The 13452-nt window shown below is 44.7% G+C and overlaps 1 protein-coding gene and 1 long non-coding RNA gene across 4 annotated transcripts in view; one reads left to right on the top strand and one right to left on the bottom strand.

The window, feature by feature from the left end:
- The first annotated feature begins 161 nt into the window (after positions 1 to 161).
- LOC309355394 lies at positions 162 to 4185 on the top strand. The gene is made up of 2 exons (XR_014162529.1): positions 162 to 2925; positions 2972 to 4185. It is a non-coding gene; the product is annotated as an uncharacterized lncRNA (long non-coding RNA).
- Positions 4186 to 13452, bottom strand: part of MRAS (muscle RAS oncogene homolog) — a 46216-nt gene continuing 36949 nt past the window's right edge. For all 3 annotated transcript variants that reach the window (XM_081886012.1, XM_081886014.1, XM_081886013.1), the window contains 2 exons: positions 13029 to 13108; positions 4186 to 4511 (listed from right to left, as the gene is read on the bottom strand). In XM_081886012.1, coding sequence (XP_081742138.1) covers positions 4412 to 4511; positions 13029 to 13108 — 180 coding nt within the window. In that variant the 3' untranslated portion in view covers positions 4186 to 4411. The remainder of the gene's footprint in view (positions 4512 to 13028; positions 13109 to 13452) is intronic.

Raw genomic sequence — 13452 nt, 5'->3', positions numbered from 1 at the left:
AGCAGGACCAGTGGTCAGGGATGATGGGAATTGTAGTCTCAAAACATATGGAGGGCCGAGTTTGAGGAAGCCTGTTTTACAGGGACACACTGCCCAACTGCTTTAGTAACTTAGAGCCAGCACAACTTCGCCCTTGCATTTGTGGAGCTTTATGGCCTACCATAAAAGGAAACATGGGCATTCCAACATGCTCTGTTGCATATGGGTTTGAGGGAGGGACAATCCAGGCATACTAGTGGATACCCAGTTTCACTGTGGACACCACACATGCACTGTTTCAGAGTTCAGTCCTGATCCACTCAAATCCAAACATCAAGCTAGGTGGAGACACACAGATGCTGCTGATCTGCATTTGCTCTGCCATGAAGTTGTGGAGTTTATGGGCAGGGGGAAGCAGTGGCGTAGCGTGGTTTGCCAGTGCCTGGGGCCGTGTGGAGAGTGGGTGGGAAATGGACAGAGCATGCATGCACTGCCTAATGGTGTCTGCAGAAGAGTCGCTCCATTGTCTGGAGAGGTCGCCTCCTGGTTTGCATGGAGAAGCCGTTTTCAACAGAGACCAGCGACGGAAGCACGCAGCACTGGGTGCTGAAATTCTGCACCCAGGAAAACTGCCCCCGTGGTCTCCTCATGCTACGCCACTGAGGGGAAGCAAGATGTGACATCCTCACATTTCCCCGAACTCTGCAAGCAGCAACCAATAAAGTAAAGCAGAGGAATACTCGGAACTGGTGTCAATACCTGACATCTTTATACAGTTGTTGGGTAGGCCACAGACTCTGGCAGCTGATCTGACCAAGTCCCTAAATGTGCCAACAGATTCTGATTTATTCTGGAATCAGGCAACAACGGGGTGCTTTTCTGTGTTGTCAATACACATGGATGGCACAATATAAATAATAATAACAATTATAGTAGTAGTAGTAGTAGTAGTAGTAATAAAAGTTACCCATCCCTAGTGTGCAAACATACTGAGAATCACTTTTCAGCAAGAAAACCAGGGAATGAAGAAATAGCCAGTTCTATCTGGGATGCTGCATAAACTACTTTCCCCATTATAAATATCAGCAGTAAATAAATTGCTGCTACAGACACACCCTTTCAGGAATGGGCAACCTGTGGCTCTCTACATGCTGTTTGACACAATTTTCATTATCCCTGACTCTTGGCTGTGCTGGGTTTGGTGGCAGCTGAAGTCCAGCACCATCTGAAGGATCACAGGCTCCTCACCTCTGCTCTCTCCTTTGCCTATTAGGTTATTAAATGCCTACCTATATTTTATTCTAGAGTCCATTTGTTACAGATCTGTCTATCTCTCAACCAAGTATCTTTGCACAGGACTCGGGATTCTTTTAACTGAACAAGAGGATGGTCAGAAATGAAAATACCCTTCTCCAGGAATTTTTGTTGGCATCCATCTATCTCAAAAGACAATGGAGTGCGCCTCTGGGGACAAAGTCAAACCAGGAATTGTGGGCGCATATATATGAGAGCATCAACCTTGAATGTATAGCAGTGAGGAGCATTCAGCTCTGAAACTAGGTCTTGGAAGTCAGCAGTGATGGAAGGCAGGAAGTTCAGAAAGGAAAGGGAGGATCCTGCTGGGTGCCCAATTCACACCATTGTGTTTTCTTCCCTCTTTACAATGGTGTGAGCTGGAACAGGTTGCAGTGGCCCTCATTTTGGATTTCCTGCTTTTTGTTGCTGCTGGTGTTGTGTTGCATCCTTAACACCGTCTTTGTTTGGAAAAAGTCAGTTTTAAGTCTAAAGTAGGCAAGAAAAGAGGTGTGCTGTGCCAGAAGCGTATGCCCAGACTCTTTGGCTGGTTCCCACAGCTCAGGGGCTGGGGCTGCCGAGAGCAGAAAAGGCACTCATGCTATTAAGATGCAAAATGTGCACAGGAGACCCTCACTCTTAGAAATGCCTTGCCCTAATTGTCAAAGACCAAAAACGGTGGCTTCCATATAGCCACTGCATGTTAATTGCTCTTTTGGCTGGAGGATTAGCGGTTTTAACTGGGCAGCAAGAGAAGGAAACCTGGAATGGGTCACATCCACACCGTATATTTTGCACACCTTTAAAGCACATGGTTTTCCTCTTGGGAACTGTACTTTATCTGCCACTGAGCTACAATTCCCAGTACCCTGAACAAACAACAGTTCCCAGGATTCTTCGGGTCACATCAACCCGCTACAAATCCACCTAAGAATATCATGGAGGACTTTGTCAAAAGTCTTACTGAAATTAAGATACACTATGTCCACAGCATTCCCCTGATCCACCAAGCTTGTTACTCTATAAAATAAGAAATTAACTTAGTCAGGCATGAATTGTTTTTGAGAAACCCATGCTGGGACTTTGTAATCACAGCATCCTTTTCTAAGTGCTCATTGACTGTTAATTATCTGTTCTAGGACCTTTCCTCGTACTGATGTCAAGCTGACTGGCTAGTAGCTACCTGGGTCTCCCCCCCCCCCCCATTTTTGAAGATAGGGACAACATTTGCCCACCTCCAATCCACAGGGACCTCACCTGTTCTCCAAGAATTCTCAAAGATTTTAGACAGAGGTTCTAAGTTCCTCCCTTGGGTGTAGCTCATCAGGCCCTGGAGATTTGAATTTATTTAATGTAGCTAGGTATTCCCTTACTATCTCTTTTCCTATATTGGGCAGCAGCTCCCTCCTTGCATCATTTATTCTGTTATCACCAGGTTGGGCATTGCTTTCCCTTTGGGTGAAGACAGAGGCAAAGTAGGTATTGAGCAGTTTCACCTTTTTTTTCCCTGCCACCCAACAGCATTTCTCTGTCTTCTCCACACGAAGGAACTACCACTTGCTTGTTCTTCCTCTTGCTCCGAACATAGCCAAATAAACACACACACACACACACACACACACACACACACACACACACACACACAGAACCTCTGTTGCAAGCTTGAACACTTTCACTCCTAGCTTGTTCACATGAGCAGGGCCTCATCATTCTCAGATTTGTTCCTGTTCGTTTCTGCACTTTGGGGGTTGACAGGACAGGGATGTCTCTATCCTATGCAAAGCTGTTCACACCTTGGCTAAAGACAAATTAGGAACTGCTTAAAGGGCTCCAGTTGGTGTGAAGTTGGAATAAAAAACAATGTGCAGAACAGCAGTAGTTTGTACCAAGATACATACGCATTTGGGATAGCATCGTGTGACCACAGATTAAAAACTCAGCACTGGAAATGCAGTTAATGGGAGTGTAAACAAAGCCACTGTCTCTCAATCTTACCCTACAGGGTTCTTGGGAAGATAAAAATAGGAAGGAGAAGAACCCTGTGTGTTACTTGGACCTCCTTGGAGGAACGCTGGTATGTAAACATTGATCAATTAATAAAACTCAAAACTATTTGACTTCATCAATGAAAGGCAAGGCAAAGGAATTAATAATCTGAACTGAGCCTCACCCCTCACCTTTCAACACCAAAATGCATAGGCACACAACTGTATTCAATTTGCATCAGTATAAAGTTTCTCTCTTAAAACCAATCGTACTCTTATTATTTTGTAAATAACGTTTTAATTTAAATATTGTCAGGATTAGCAAAACGACTGCTTTTCTCCTCCCCCCCCCCTCATGGCAGTTTGCTAACAGAAATGCAGCCCCCCTCCCCAAACTGGGATTAACAAGGAGGACAATGACAACAAACAAACAAACCCCTACGTCCTCTTTCGCTGGCATTTTACAGACGGAGAGCTGGCTGCCCTCCAGGATCTGACACAATGTCTGGAGTCCCCAGAGCAGCTGGAATTCATTTTCTCCCTTCAAATCTATGCAATTTCATATGAAACTGCAGTTTGGCTGCATAGCCAAGTACTTCTGGGAGTGTACAGTGCAAGAACACACACACACACACACACACACACACAGAGCCTGCTGTTTCTTCCTCACTCCACACTTGCTGAGCAAGGAAGTTCTGACTGCCAGTCACCTCCCCCCACCCCAAACAACTGTACAAAATGGAATCATTCATGACTGTATAGAAACGGGCTGTGCCCAGAAATGTGTGCAAGTATAACCGAGAACACTGTGTCTCCATTACAAAACAAAAGATTGCCGTGATGGTGAATGTTCACAAATACTCCCAAGTCCTAGTAGTTTGCCCCCTGCTTTGGGGGTGCTTTTTTTCCTTCCTTTTTCTTAATAAAACCACCCTGTGCCGTTTTTCAAGCAGCCTTTTGGCTGAGCTTCAAAAATGCCTTTGAGATTCTGCTCCCCGTCGAGTCCTTCCGTGCAAGGATTGCCGTTCTCGAAACATTACGTTGCAGTTAGGTGGCACAGGGCTTCAAGGCTGGATTCTTCTCCCCGCTTCCTCTTTTTGAATTTCAAATTAGGTTCAAGTTGGAATGGATTGAGAGAAAGATAGAAGAGACAGTCACAAAATCACACACTGCAGTTTGTGGGAGGTGGTTGCTCGGTCCCCACGCCACTTGGTCTTCCTCTTCTTCTTCTGACTTTTCTCTGGGACCTGTTGCCTGGACAGGAAAGAAAAGAAACAGGCTTTCAGGACAGAAGGATTTCTTTCACACAAAGTAACATGTGTTTGGATCTGCGCCATTGGCATAGCAAGTGGGTGTGGGTTTAGATCAGTGAATTGTAAGTTTCTTTGAGTTTACAGTTCATCAAAAAGACTTATTGGTCCTAATGATGATGATAAGAAGAAGTGGTGAATGTAGAAAAAGATAAGCAACTCACACATCCCTCCTGCTTCCCTGATCTCTCTTGAAGAAGGGTACATGCAGATCATATATTTAAAGAATACTTCCAACTCCCCAGCCTAAGAATCCTGGGAATGGTAGTTTGCTAAAGATGCTGGGAGCTGTAGTTCTGTGAGATGTAAACTACAGCTCCCAGGGATTCTTTGTTTGAAGGGCAGAATGTGCCTTGAATGCACTTTAGATGTATGGTGTGGTCACAGCAGCAGCTTTCCCCCTCTTTAAAAAAAATGGTAGACAGGGTTTTGCTACGCATACCTGTATGTGTGTGTACATTGAGTTAGGTCTTGAGCTTTCAATTAACAGGGTGTGCAAACAGTAGGGCTCCCACTAGTCCAATAGCACTTTCCTTCTCCTCCAAATCCACTCTGAAGGGTCAGGAGTGTGGGTAATTGCAGTCAAACATAACTATGCGCAAGTGCAGTTAACATAGAGGAGCCTCTTCCTAGACACAACTACTAGGTCATGCCCCCTTACCTCCATGAAGGAGGAAGTAAAGCTGCTTCTCTTCCTTTACTTTCTTTCTCTGTGCCATGTAATCAATCAACGTTCAGACCACATGTTTGAATCTATAGTGTGTATTTTGCACCCAAGAGCAATCTACCAATGTTCTTCTTGCTGCAGCATGGAACAATGCTTGAATCAGACCCTTGGATTTAGTAAGTAAAAATTTTAAACTTACTTAACAAGGTGTGGTGTGTTCATTGCTAGAGTGGTAGAGAGAGGGGGCAAGCATTTTAAGGAAGACTAAGTGGGATATGCAAAAGGGTTTGATGACCTACATTACACACTATGTTGAGGGTTAATTCTAATAGTGTTTTTAACTATGCTGGGGGCTCTGGGGCCCTCTGTTTTGAATCTAGATGCCCAGCCAATTCTTTTTGTTAATTACCCACACGTGGGTCAGATCTATTTTCCACCTCCACAAGGAGAACCCCCAGAACTGCACAGCGGGGGAGATCTTTACATCTGGCAAGCAGAAATACTTGAGCTGATGGAATGATCATAAGAGTGCGATGCTGAATTCTTTCCTCTGTCTCCAGCATTCCGAGGCCCTTGGAGCGAAGCAGACTTCCCTCCCTAACAGCTGGTACAGAGTTGTGCCCTGAAGGGAGAGCAGATTTTAATCATTATGCTAAGTACTCTACTAATTAGAGCCTGACTGAACTGGGGACCTTGCTGTGGCTAAATTCGCTCGGTGTAAAAAGTGGGCATGGCTTGCTCTGTGCACTTGGTCTCTTGAAAAAGAAAAATTGTCATAGCATCTGCTTAATCTTTTGTATTTGAGCACCACCTTCTGACCCCAGCTATTTCGCTCTCCTTCTCCCAAGGAACAGAGATGGATTTCCTAGAGTGAAAAAAAGAAGAGGATGGTGGATCAATCCCTTCTTCCCCTTCACTGTTTCTCCCCTAGATCTCACAACCTTCTGAAGTGGCTTTGGATTTTTATTTTTATTTTAAAGTTGGTAGAAAGAGGCACATGACCTGTATGCAATAGTGACTGATGTCCAACAGAGGAGCTACCCTCTCAACAGCTTACTTGAACAGAACTCGGGTGGGGCAGAGCAGTGGTTTGGGTGGGGCTGCATGGACATACCAACAGAGCCAATCTGGCATTCGTGGCCTGCAGCTCTCCATTCAGGTAAGCTGCAGCTATGCTGGGGTCAGGAGTTATGGGGTTGCCATAGTTATGTTGCACCACCCTTCCTGCTATTCTTTCAAAACCTGTTGTGAGCAGAGGTGTCACACTACTTTCATTTCCCTCAAAAACTATTTTCTGTCCCTAGTCTTGAACTCTGACAGCCGAGAAAATTCATGTCATAGAAAAGGTGTGTTCTTAAAATAAAGGAGCTGGTAGTCTCATCTAGTGGCTGCAAGCCCACAGCATCTAATGTGGTGAGTTGAGAGATGGGCTCCTCTACCCAGCCCTGGTCTCAAGAACAAGAGACTTTGGCCCCAGGATGGGGAACCAGCAGGCCACTGAATGTTGCTCTCCTCATCCTTGAACATTGGGCTGGAGTTGATGGAAGTTCAACAGCTTCTGGAGGGCTACAGGTTTCTTTGCTTCACCCATTCCAAGGATGCCCTCTGTCGCTGATCTATAGCCCCCTCCATTTCCAGCTCAAGGTAGACCTTTGCCATTTCCTCCCATAGGACTTGGTACAAATCAGTGAATGCAGAAAGGTGCCAACGTAAGTATTTTCTGCATAGAATTTTGTTGAAAGGGCAGAAGAAAATGTCACTATGGTGTGGCATGGCTGTGGCTCTGGTTCTGAAGTGTGTGTCATGTCGTTTAGGTGTAACACCAAGAGCAGCAGCATTTCTCAAGCTTTTCCCTTCCACTGAATCCTCCCTTCTATCTCACATCCCTTCTCTGCCAGCCAGGAAAAGCCGGAAGAGTCTTGCAATGACTGAAAAGCTTGTATGCTGGAGAAGCAGAGTCTATGCTGCCTCCTCTGTGCAAAACTGGGGCTGGCAGGCATATAAAGCCTCCATTCTAGCAGAGCTTCCTAGAGAACACAACTGCAAGGCAAGGCTGGGTTATCTTTCCTGGCTGAATGGGTCAGTGTGGCATAATGGACATATACAAATGCCAGATGTCCCATTCCAGTTAACGGCCTACAGTTAATGAAGACGGGAAGGCAGCACAGAAATCCATTTTTAGATGGATTAATGAAGGGATGCCCAACAGGTTGATCACAGTCTACTGGTAGATCCCCATGCTGTTTGGTTGGTTGTGGTTGATTGCTGGGTCCCTTTCCTTAGAGTAAAATAGAATTCTGCAGAACTGAAGACTGAGTTTACTCAGCAAGGCTGTTTGTTTCCCCAGCGATCTGTTGGTGAGTGGCTGTCCCCCTTTCTACCTAAAAAAAGCTCAACATCTTTGCCCTGAACCCTCCAAAAGGGGGTAGATCACTGCCAGTTTTTAATTCTGTGAGTAGATCACAGTCTCTTGGGAGTTCGCCACCCCTGGATTAATGGATAGGAAGGCAGTTGAGGGAAAGGATCTTACTTTATAGCTAATGCTACATGGATGGATGGGGAATGGGTCATGCACAACATAGGGTGCAAAGTGACTTGGCCAGCTCAGAGTTGAGGACACTGCAAAACACAGCATTAAAAAGAAAAGGTTGCCCTTTTAAACTGCTCTGATGGGCAGTTAGGGAGACTGCCAGCTTCAGGGATATTCAAAGAAAGAGAGAGGCTTAAAAATCAGCATTGCTTCACAGAAAGCAAAGAAATAAACAAAGAACAGCAGGTCTCCTTATTACCTAAGTTTGCAACCGATCTTTCTATTTAAAACATACTTATTAGGAAGCATGTCCTATTGGACCTAATGGAACTTACTTCTTTGTCAACGTGTTTTTTCCTCACTGGATAAAATCAGCTACCTGTCTTTAAGGACACGGCAGAGCATGTTAGTGACAGGTGCCACATCATCCCTATGAAATTCCAATTGAATGTGCAGAATTTCTTATGAGTCACAATGAAAATGAGGAAGATAATATTTATAGCATTTTATTTTCAGTGCAGAATGGAATTAATGGTCACCCACATTCTGATTCCATGAAATCTGCACAACGTCATTCACATATGGGCTGGGAGGCTCCCAGTCCTTTTTTGCAGAAATATTGGCTGTATACACACTATACCTTTAAAGCTCATTTGAAGCACATTCTCTCTCCCCCCCCCCACGAATTATGGGCCCTGTAGTTTACTGAGTTGCAACTCCTAGCAACCATTCACAAACCAGAATGCCAAGAATTCTTCTAGGCGGGGAGGACATGCGCTTTGAATAGTGTGTACGCAACCCTTATGATGCCCAAGTTAAGCAAGTTTATGTTGTGCTGCTATAAAAATGGTTTGGCTTGTAACTGGTTAACTGCATGAGAAGAAAAGAATTGCAGTTTACTCTCAAGGCCTGAGAAATAAAATGTATAGGTGATCTTGAGTTGCCAGTGTGCAAAGAAACTGTCTGACACATAGTCACCTCTTTAGTAACTGTGTCTTGTGAGTTTGGGGTGTGTGTGTGTGTGTGTGTGTGTGTGTGTGTAAGAGAACCCTAACCAGAAGGAAGACTTTTAGGTTAAAGCCCTCTGGAAAGCCTGTGAACAAAAGGGGTATTAGTAAAAACAAACAAATGGAAAAAGGACAAAGAAATAGATTCCTTTAGAAGTCACTCTTATTTTGAATTACAGATAGGTAGCCGTGTTGGTCTGCCATAGTCAAAACAAAAAAAAAAATCCTTCCAGTAGCACCTTAAAGACCAACTAAGTTAGTTCTTGGTATGAGCTTTTGTGTGCATGCACGTGTATCTGAAGAAGTGTGCATGCACACGAAAGCTCATACCAAGAACTAACTTAGTTGGTCTTATTTTGAAGATAATTTCAAAGTATCGTTAAACACCTAACTTGCAGACAAGCCTGTTATATGACATTCTAAACAAGTTTTAATAACTTGTTTGAATTTTAAATTAAAATTTAAAATTCTGGAGGGTAGGACTCAAACCAATGGCTTCAAGTTGCAAGAAAGGAGATTCAGACTAAACATTCGAAAAAACTTTCTGACAGTAAGAGCTGTTCAGCAGTGGAACAGCCACTTATGAGAGGTTGTGGACTCTCCTTCCTTGGAGGTTTTTAAGCAGAGGTTGGATGGCCATGTGTCAGGGATGCTTTAGCTGAGATTCCTGCATTGCAGGGGGTTGGACTAGATGACCATTGGGTCCCTCCCAACTCTAAAATTCTATGATTCTAAGTCTCCCAGTCTGTTAGGGTGCTCCCAGACTGCTACTAATTTTGGGTAGGATTCAAGCACATAGCAGAAATTCCTGTTGCAAAGTTATAGTTGACTGAGAAGTCTTGTGCAATACGCCTGCTTCCCCAGAATGTCAGACTTTTGGCAATAAAGTAAGTGTCGGGAAAACGGAGTGGAAATTGTGGGATAATACTTGCTTTGACGCAATGTCACCTAATCTCCCTGCTAGCAAATCAAGCTGATTGCTCAATAAGCAGGTCCTCTGGAAGTGCCCTCAGTCCTGTGCCTGGACCCAGCTACTGTGTGTGGGTGTGCAGTGATATGTGAACAGGGGAGTATTTAGAATTTATTTAATGGTGGCAGCAGAATTCAAAGGAATAAGGTAAGCAGGTACCATCATTGTATAAGGGTTAAGTAGTGTGGATTCTACCTGTAAAAATACAAAGGTGGAATGGTAAAACAGGAAGGCTTTCAGTTCTGTATCAGACACAGAAACACACACAGCATTGTGGCAAAATGGGGCAGAACTGTCACAGGTATTTTCATACAAGGAGATCAAAAGCGATGCTTGCTTCAGGTTTACTATATGAATGTAAATCTGGCACTGATGGCATTCTCACTCACAAGTTAGGAATGGATGAATCTGTCCATTTCGGTCTCTCTTGGTTTACCATTATTCCAGTCTTAGATTCAATCTTAATTTCTTCAGCAGTTTGCCATTTTTTTTAAAGATCCTCATGAAAATGCATCATAGATCCATTCTCCACCAGATCAACTCCAACAGCAGTGATGCCCTAGAACTAAGGCCTGAGGACCGGATCAGGCCCAATTGCTTGCAGACTGTCCGTGGGGATTCTGTTTGGGCTGCGCCATTTCCCCCCCACCCTCACACACACCACGGTGGTGCCTCCTCCCTCCCTCCTCCTGGCTTCCCCCCCCCCCCTGCCTAGAGGAGGAAGGGAGCTGGGTTGAGCTGGCTGGGCACCATTTTAAGCAGCCCCTCTGCAGAGCCAGCCCTTGCGCGCCACTCAACTTCCAGCCGCCGCCCTGGTGCTCCTGTGGGCAGTCCAGAGCTCTCCCCGCTGGCTGTGTGGCAGTGATCTGGCCTCCGCTGCTGGCGGGAAAGCTCTGGACTGTGGGAAAGGCCTCTGGAGACCATCCCACAGTTCAGAGCTCACTCCGCCGCTGCTGCGGCTGCTGCAATTTGGCCTCCGCTGCTAGCGGGAGGGCCCCCATCCCACCCCTAAAGTGCGGAAGAGGTGCCAGCAGCAGGAGACCCAGCAGGCTGCAATGCAGCACCAAACCCAGGCAAGGACCCCCCCCCCATCCAAACAATGACAATCATCAGTTCAGGTAAGAAAAAATAATAATTTTAATTTTTATCAACTACAATACTGTATGGCCTTGCCTGGTGCTCTTGCATGGAATGTGTCCTTTTAAAATGCACCTGTGGGTTATTTGTGGGGCCTGCCTAGTGTGCATAGTAATTCATTCATTCCCACCCCCCCAATATAGTCCAGCCCCCCACAAAGTCTGAGGGACAGTGGACTGGCCCTCTGCTGAAAATTTTGCCGACCCCTAGAAGACAATTAGCAAATGGAAAACCAGAGCAACCAGATGCTTCGCCAAAGATGAAGATTCTTTGGGCAGAACCAGATGTTGCCCAATTTGCCACAGTGCCGTGCGTGCGCCTGTCCTTGACGCAAGATTTAAACCACGGGGGCTGCACCAGCTCAGCTCTGAGGGATTCTTCTCAGTGCCAGCTTTACTAATGAGGAAAATGATTTGAAAACAACATGGCACAATTCCAGCTTGCATCTGTCCTCCCAAAGCGACTTCTCCTCACCACCCACTCCCTATTTCTGCTGCCAAAGGAGATGATCTAGGATGAGTGGGTAGTGGCACCTGCTTTCCTGAGAAACAGGCATAAATCAGCAAAAGATATGACTGCAAGGAAGAAGGAAGCGCCACGTATTTCTCCTTTTCTCTACACTGCTTGGAAAAATGGCCATGATAATGGCAGCGTTTCTGCAGGCCTATATCCTCAGCTCAACTGAGGCAGGGGGAGGGGAGAGGCATCACACAACATGTTTTCCAACTCTCTTGTACATGAAATCTAGTAAAAGTGACCATTTCCATGGAAGCACATTTTCCAGGTGGAGTTATTTTTCAGCAGATTCATACTCATGCCAGTTCAGTGGGGCTTATACCCAGGTAAGTATTATAGTATTGCAGCTTTAGTAGGCAGGTTGTGTAGAAATTCAGCAAACAAACCCCCTTGAAGAAAATCTGCAGCCAAACTGGAAATATAATCCCAGTTTAGACAGGACAGATTGATGGTTCATCCATTCCACCACAGTGGGTTCTCAACTTGAACTGGCAGTGCTTTTTCCACTCGATGGGCGAGCAAAACAACTCGGCAGCTAAATAAATGGACAAAGACATCTAGTGCTTTTGGACTTTTGCCAAAATAAGATATAGAGGAAAACCAGACACTGTAATACAAGTAAGAGTAATGGAAACTTCCAAGTTAACTGGCAAAGTTGAGAAGAGAGGCACGTTAAGCCCATCTTTTAGACTTTTGTTTACATAAAAGCCAACTGGACTTTCCTAATTTTGTATGTGGCAGAATATGGGTTCATGTTACATTGGACCACTTGCATATGAGATTCATATGAGATTCAAAGCAGGTATTTCCAGTTCTGAGGAGTCTCTTCTATTCCAGAGAACGTTCTCAGGGGCTGTACTACCTAGCTGGTTTCTCATTCCCCCAGCTAAGCACCCATACCCAGTCCGAGGGCTTTCAGGCTAGATTGGAGCTAAGCACCTCTCGTCTTAGAAATGGACAATTACCCTGAGCTAGTGGTTCTAAGCCGGGTTCTGAAAAAACCTGGAGCTTATTTGAAACTTCTCTACGGTTTCAAGCATAAGAGTCCTCTTCCTTGAAAGGCACTTTGCCCACCATTACTCATCAGGGTGCAGCTGTAGAAGAATGTTCCAGGAGCAAAGTAAGTTTGATTGGAGGCTTAAGATGATTGGATAATACCCAATGAACACTAAGCATGGATCTTAGGACCTGCCCCAAATTACCTAGCAAAGAATTTTCCCCTCCCAGTTTTCAAAGAGAAGAAAGTTTGAACGTCACCGCCATAGACCATCTCAGAAGGCATCAACCTTCAAGGATCAGGTGATACAATGGCCTGAGCTGGAAGGGGCATGTTGAGCTTAGATGACATCATGTCATCAGAACTCAAGGCTGACCAAGCTCACATGGGCCATTTGAGTTGATCATGTGGACCATCTGTGATAGAGAGAACAAATGGTTCCACAACTGATCTGGGATAAGTATTATGCTACCAAGATGGTCATTTGTGTGCTGAAATATATATGTAAACCTTGCATTATATTAAAACTGGCAGTGAGATATGAACTAGCTCTTGCTTCTAGCATGTGGATGATAGATTCATTAAACCCTTGCAAACCATGTCAGTATTTGGCCAACTCAACAGGATGATGGCTCACCTGATTACTCGAACAAGATCATGGAAGGCTTTGTCAACATTCAATGGGGGATCCTTTGCACTGGTTTCTATATATGGAATCTGGAAAATAAAGGCCCAGTAACTCTTAAATATGTATATTATTGGGGAAATGGTTTTATGTAATGATTCACAAGAAAGAAAACATTTGATTGCATAGTAGGGATTCCATTATAACAAAGAGGGAAGGTGGCTTGCACCGAATATAGAGTTTCATTTTTATTTTCCCAATCTGCCTGAAGACAGTTTGAATAACTAGAAGCTCAGAAAGATTAAAGAGCTTGTCACACTGATACTTGATAATGAGGACAAGAAGAGGGTGGGTTACATGTTCCAGGGTTTCTTCTGCTACATTTTGTACGCTATTCCATGGCAGAAAATGACTTGACAAAGGTGCTCTCTAGTGG

This window comes from Podarcis melisellensis (assembly GCF_964234715.1).
Source record: "Podarcis melisellensis genome assembly, chromosome: 1".
Taxonomy (NCBI): Eukaryota; Metazoa; Chordata; class Lepidosauria; order Squamata; family Lacertidae; genus Podarcis; species Podarcis melisellensis.
This window is presented reverse-complemented; position numbering and strand designations above follow the sequence as displayed.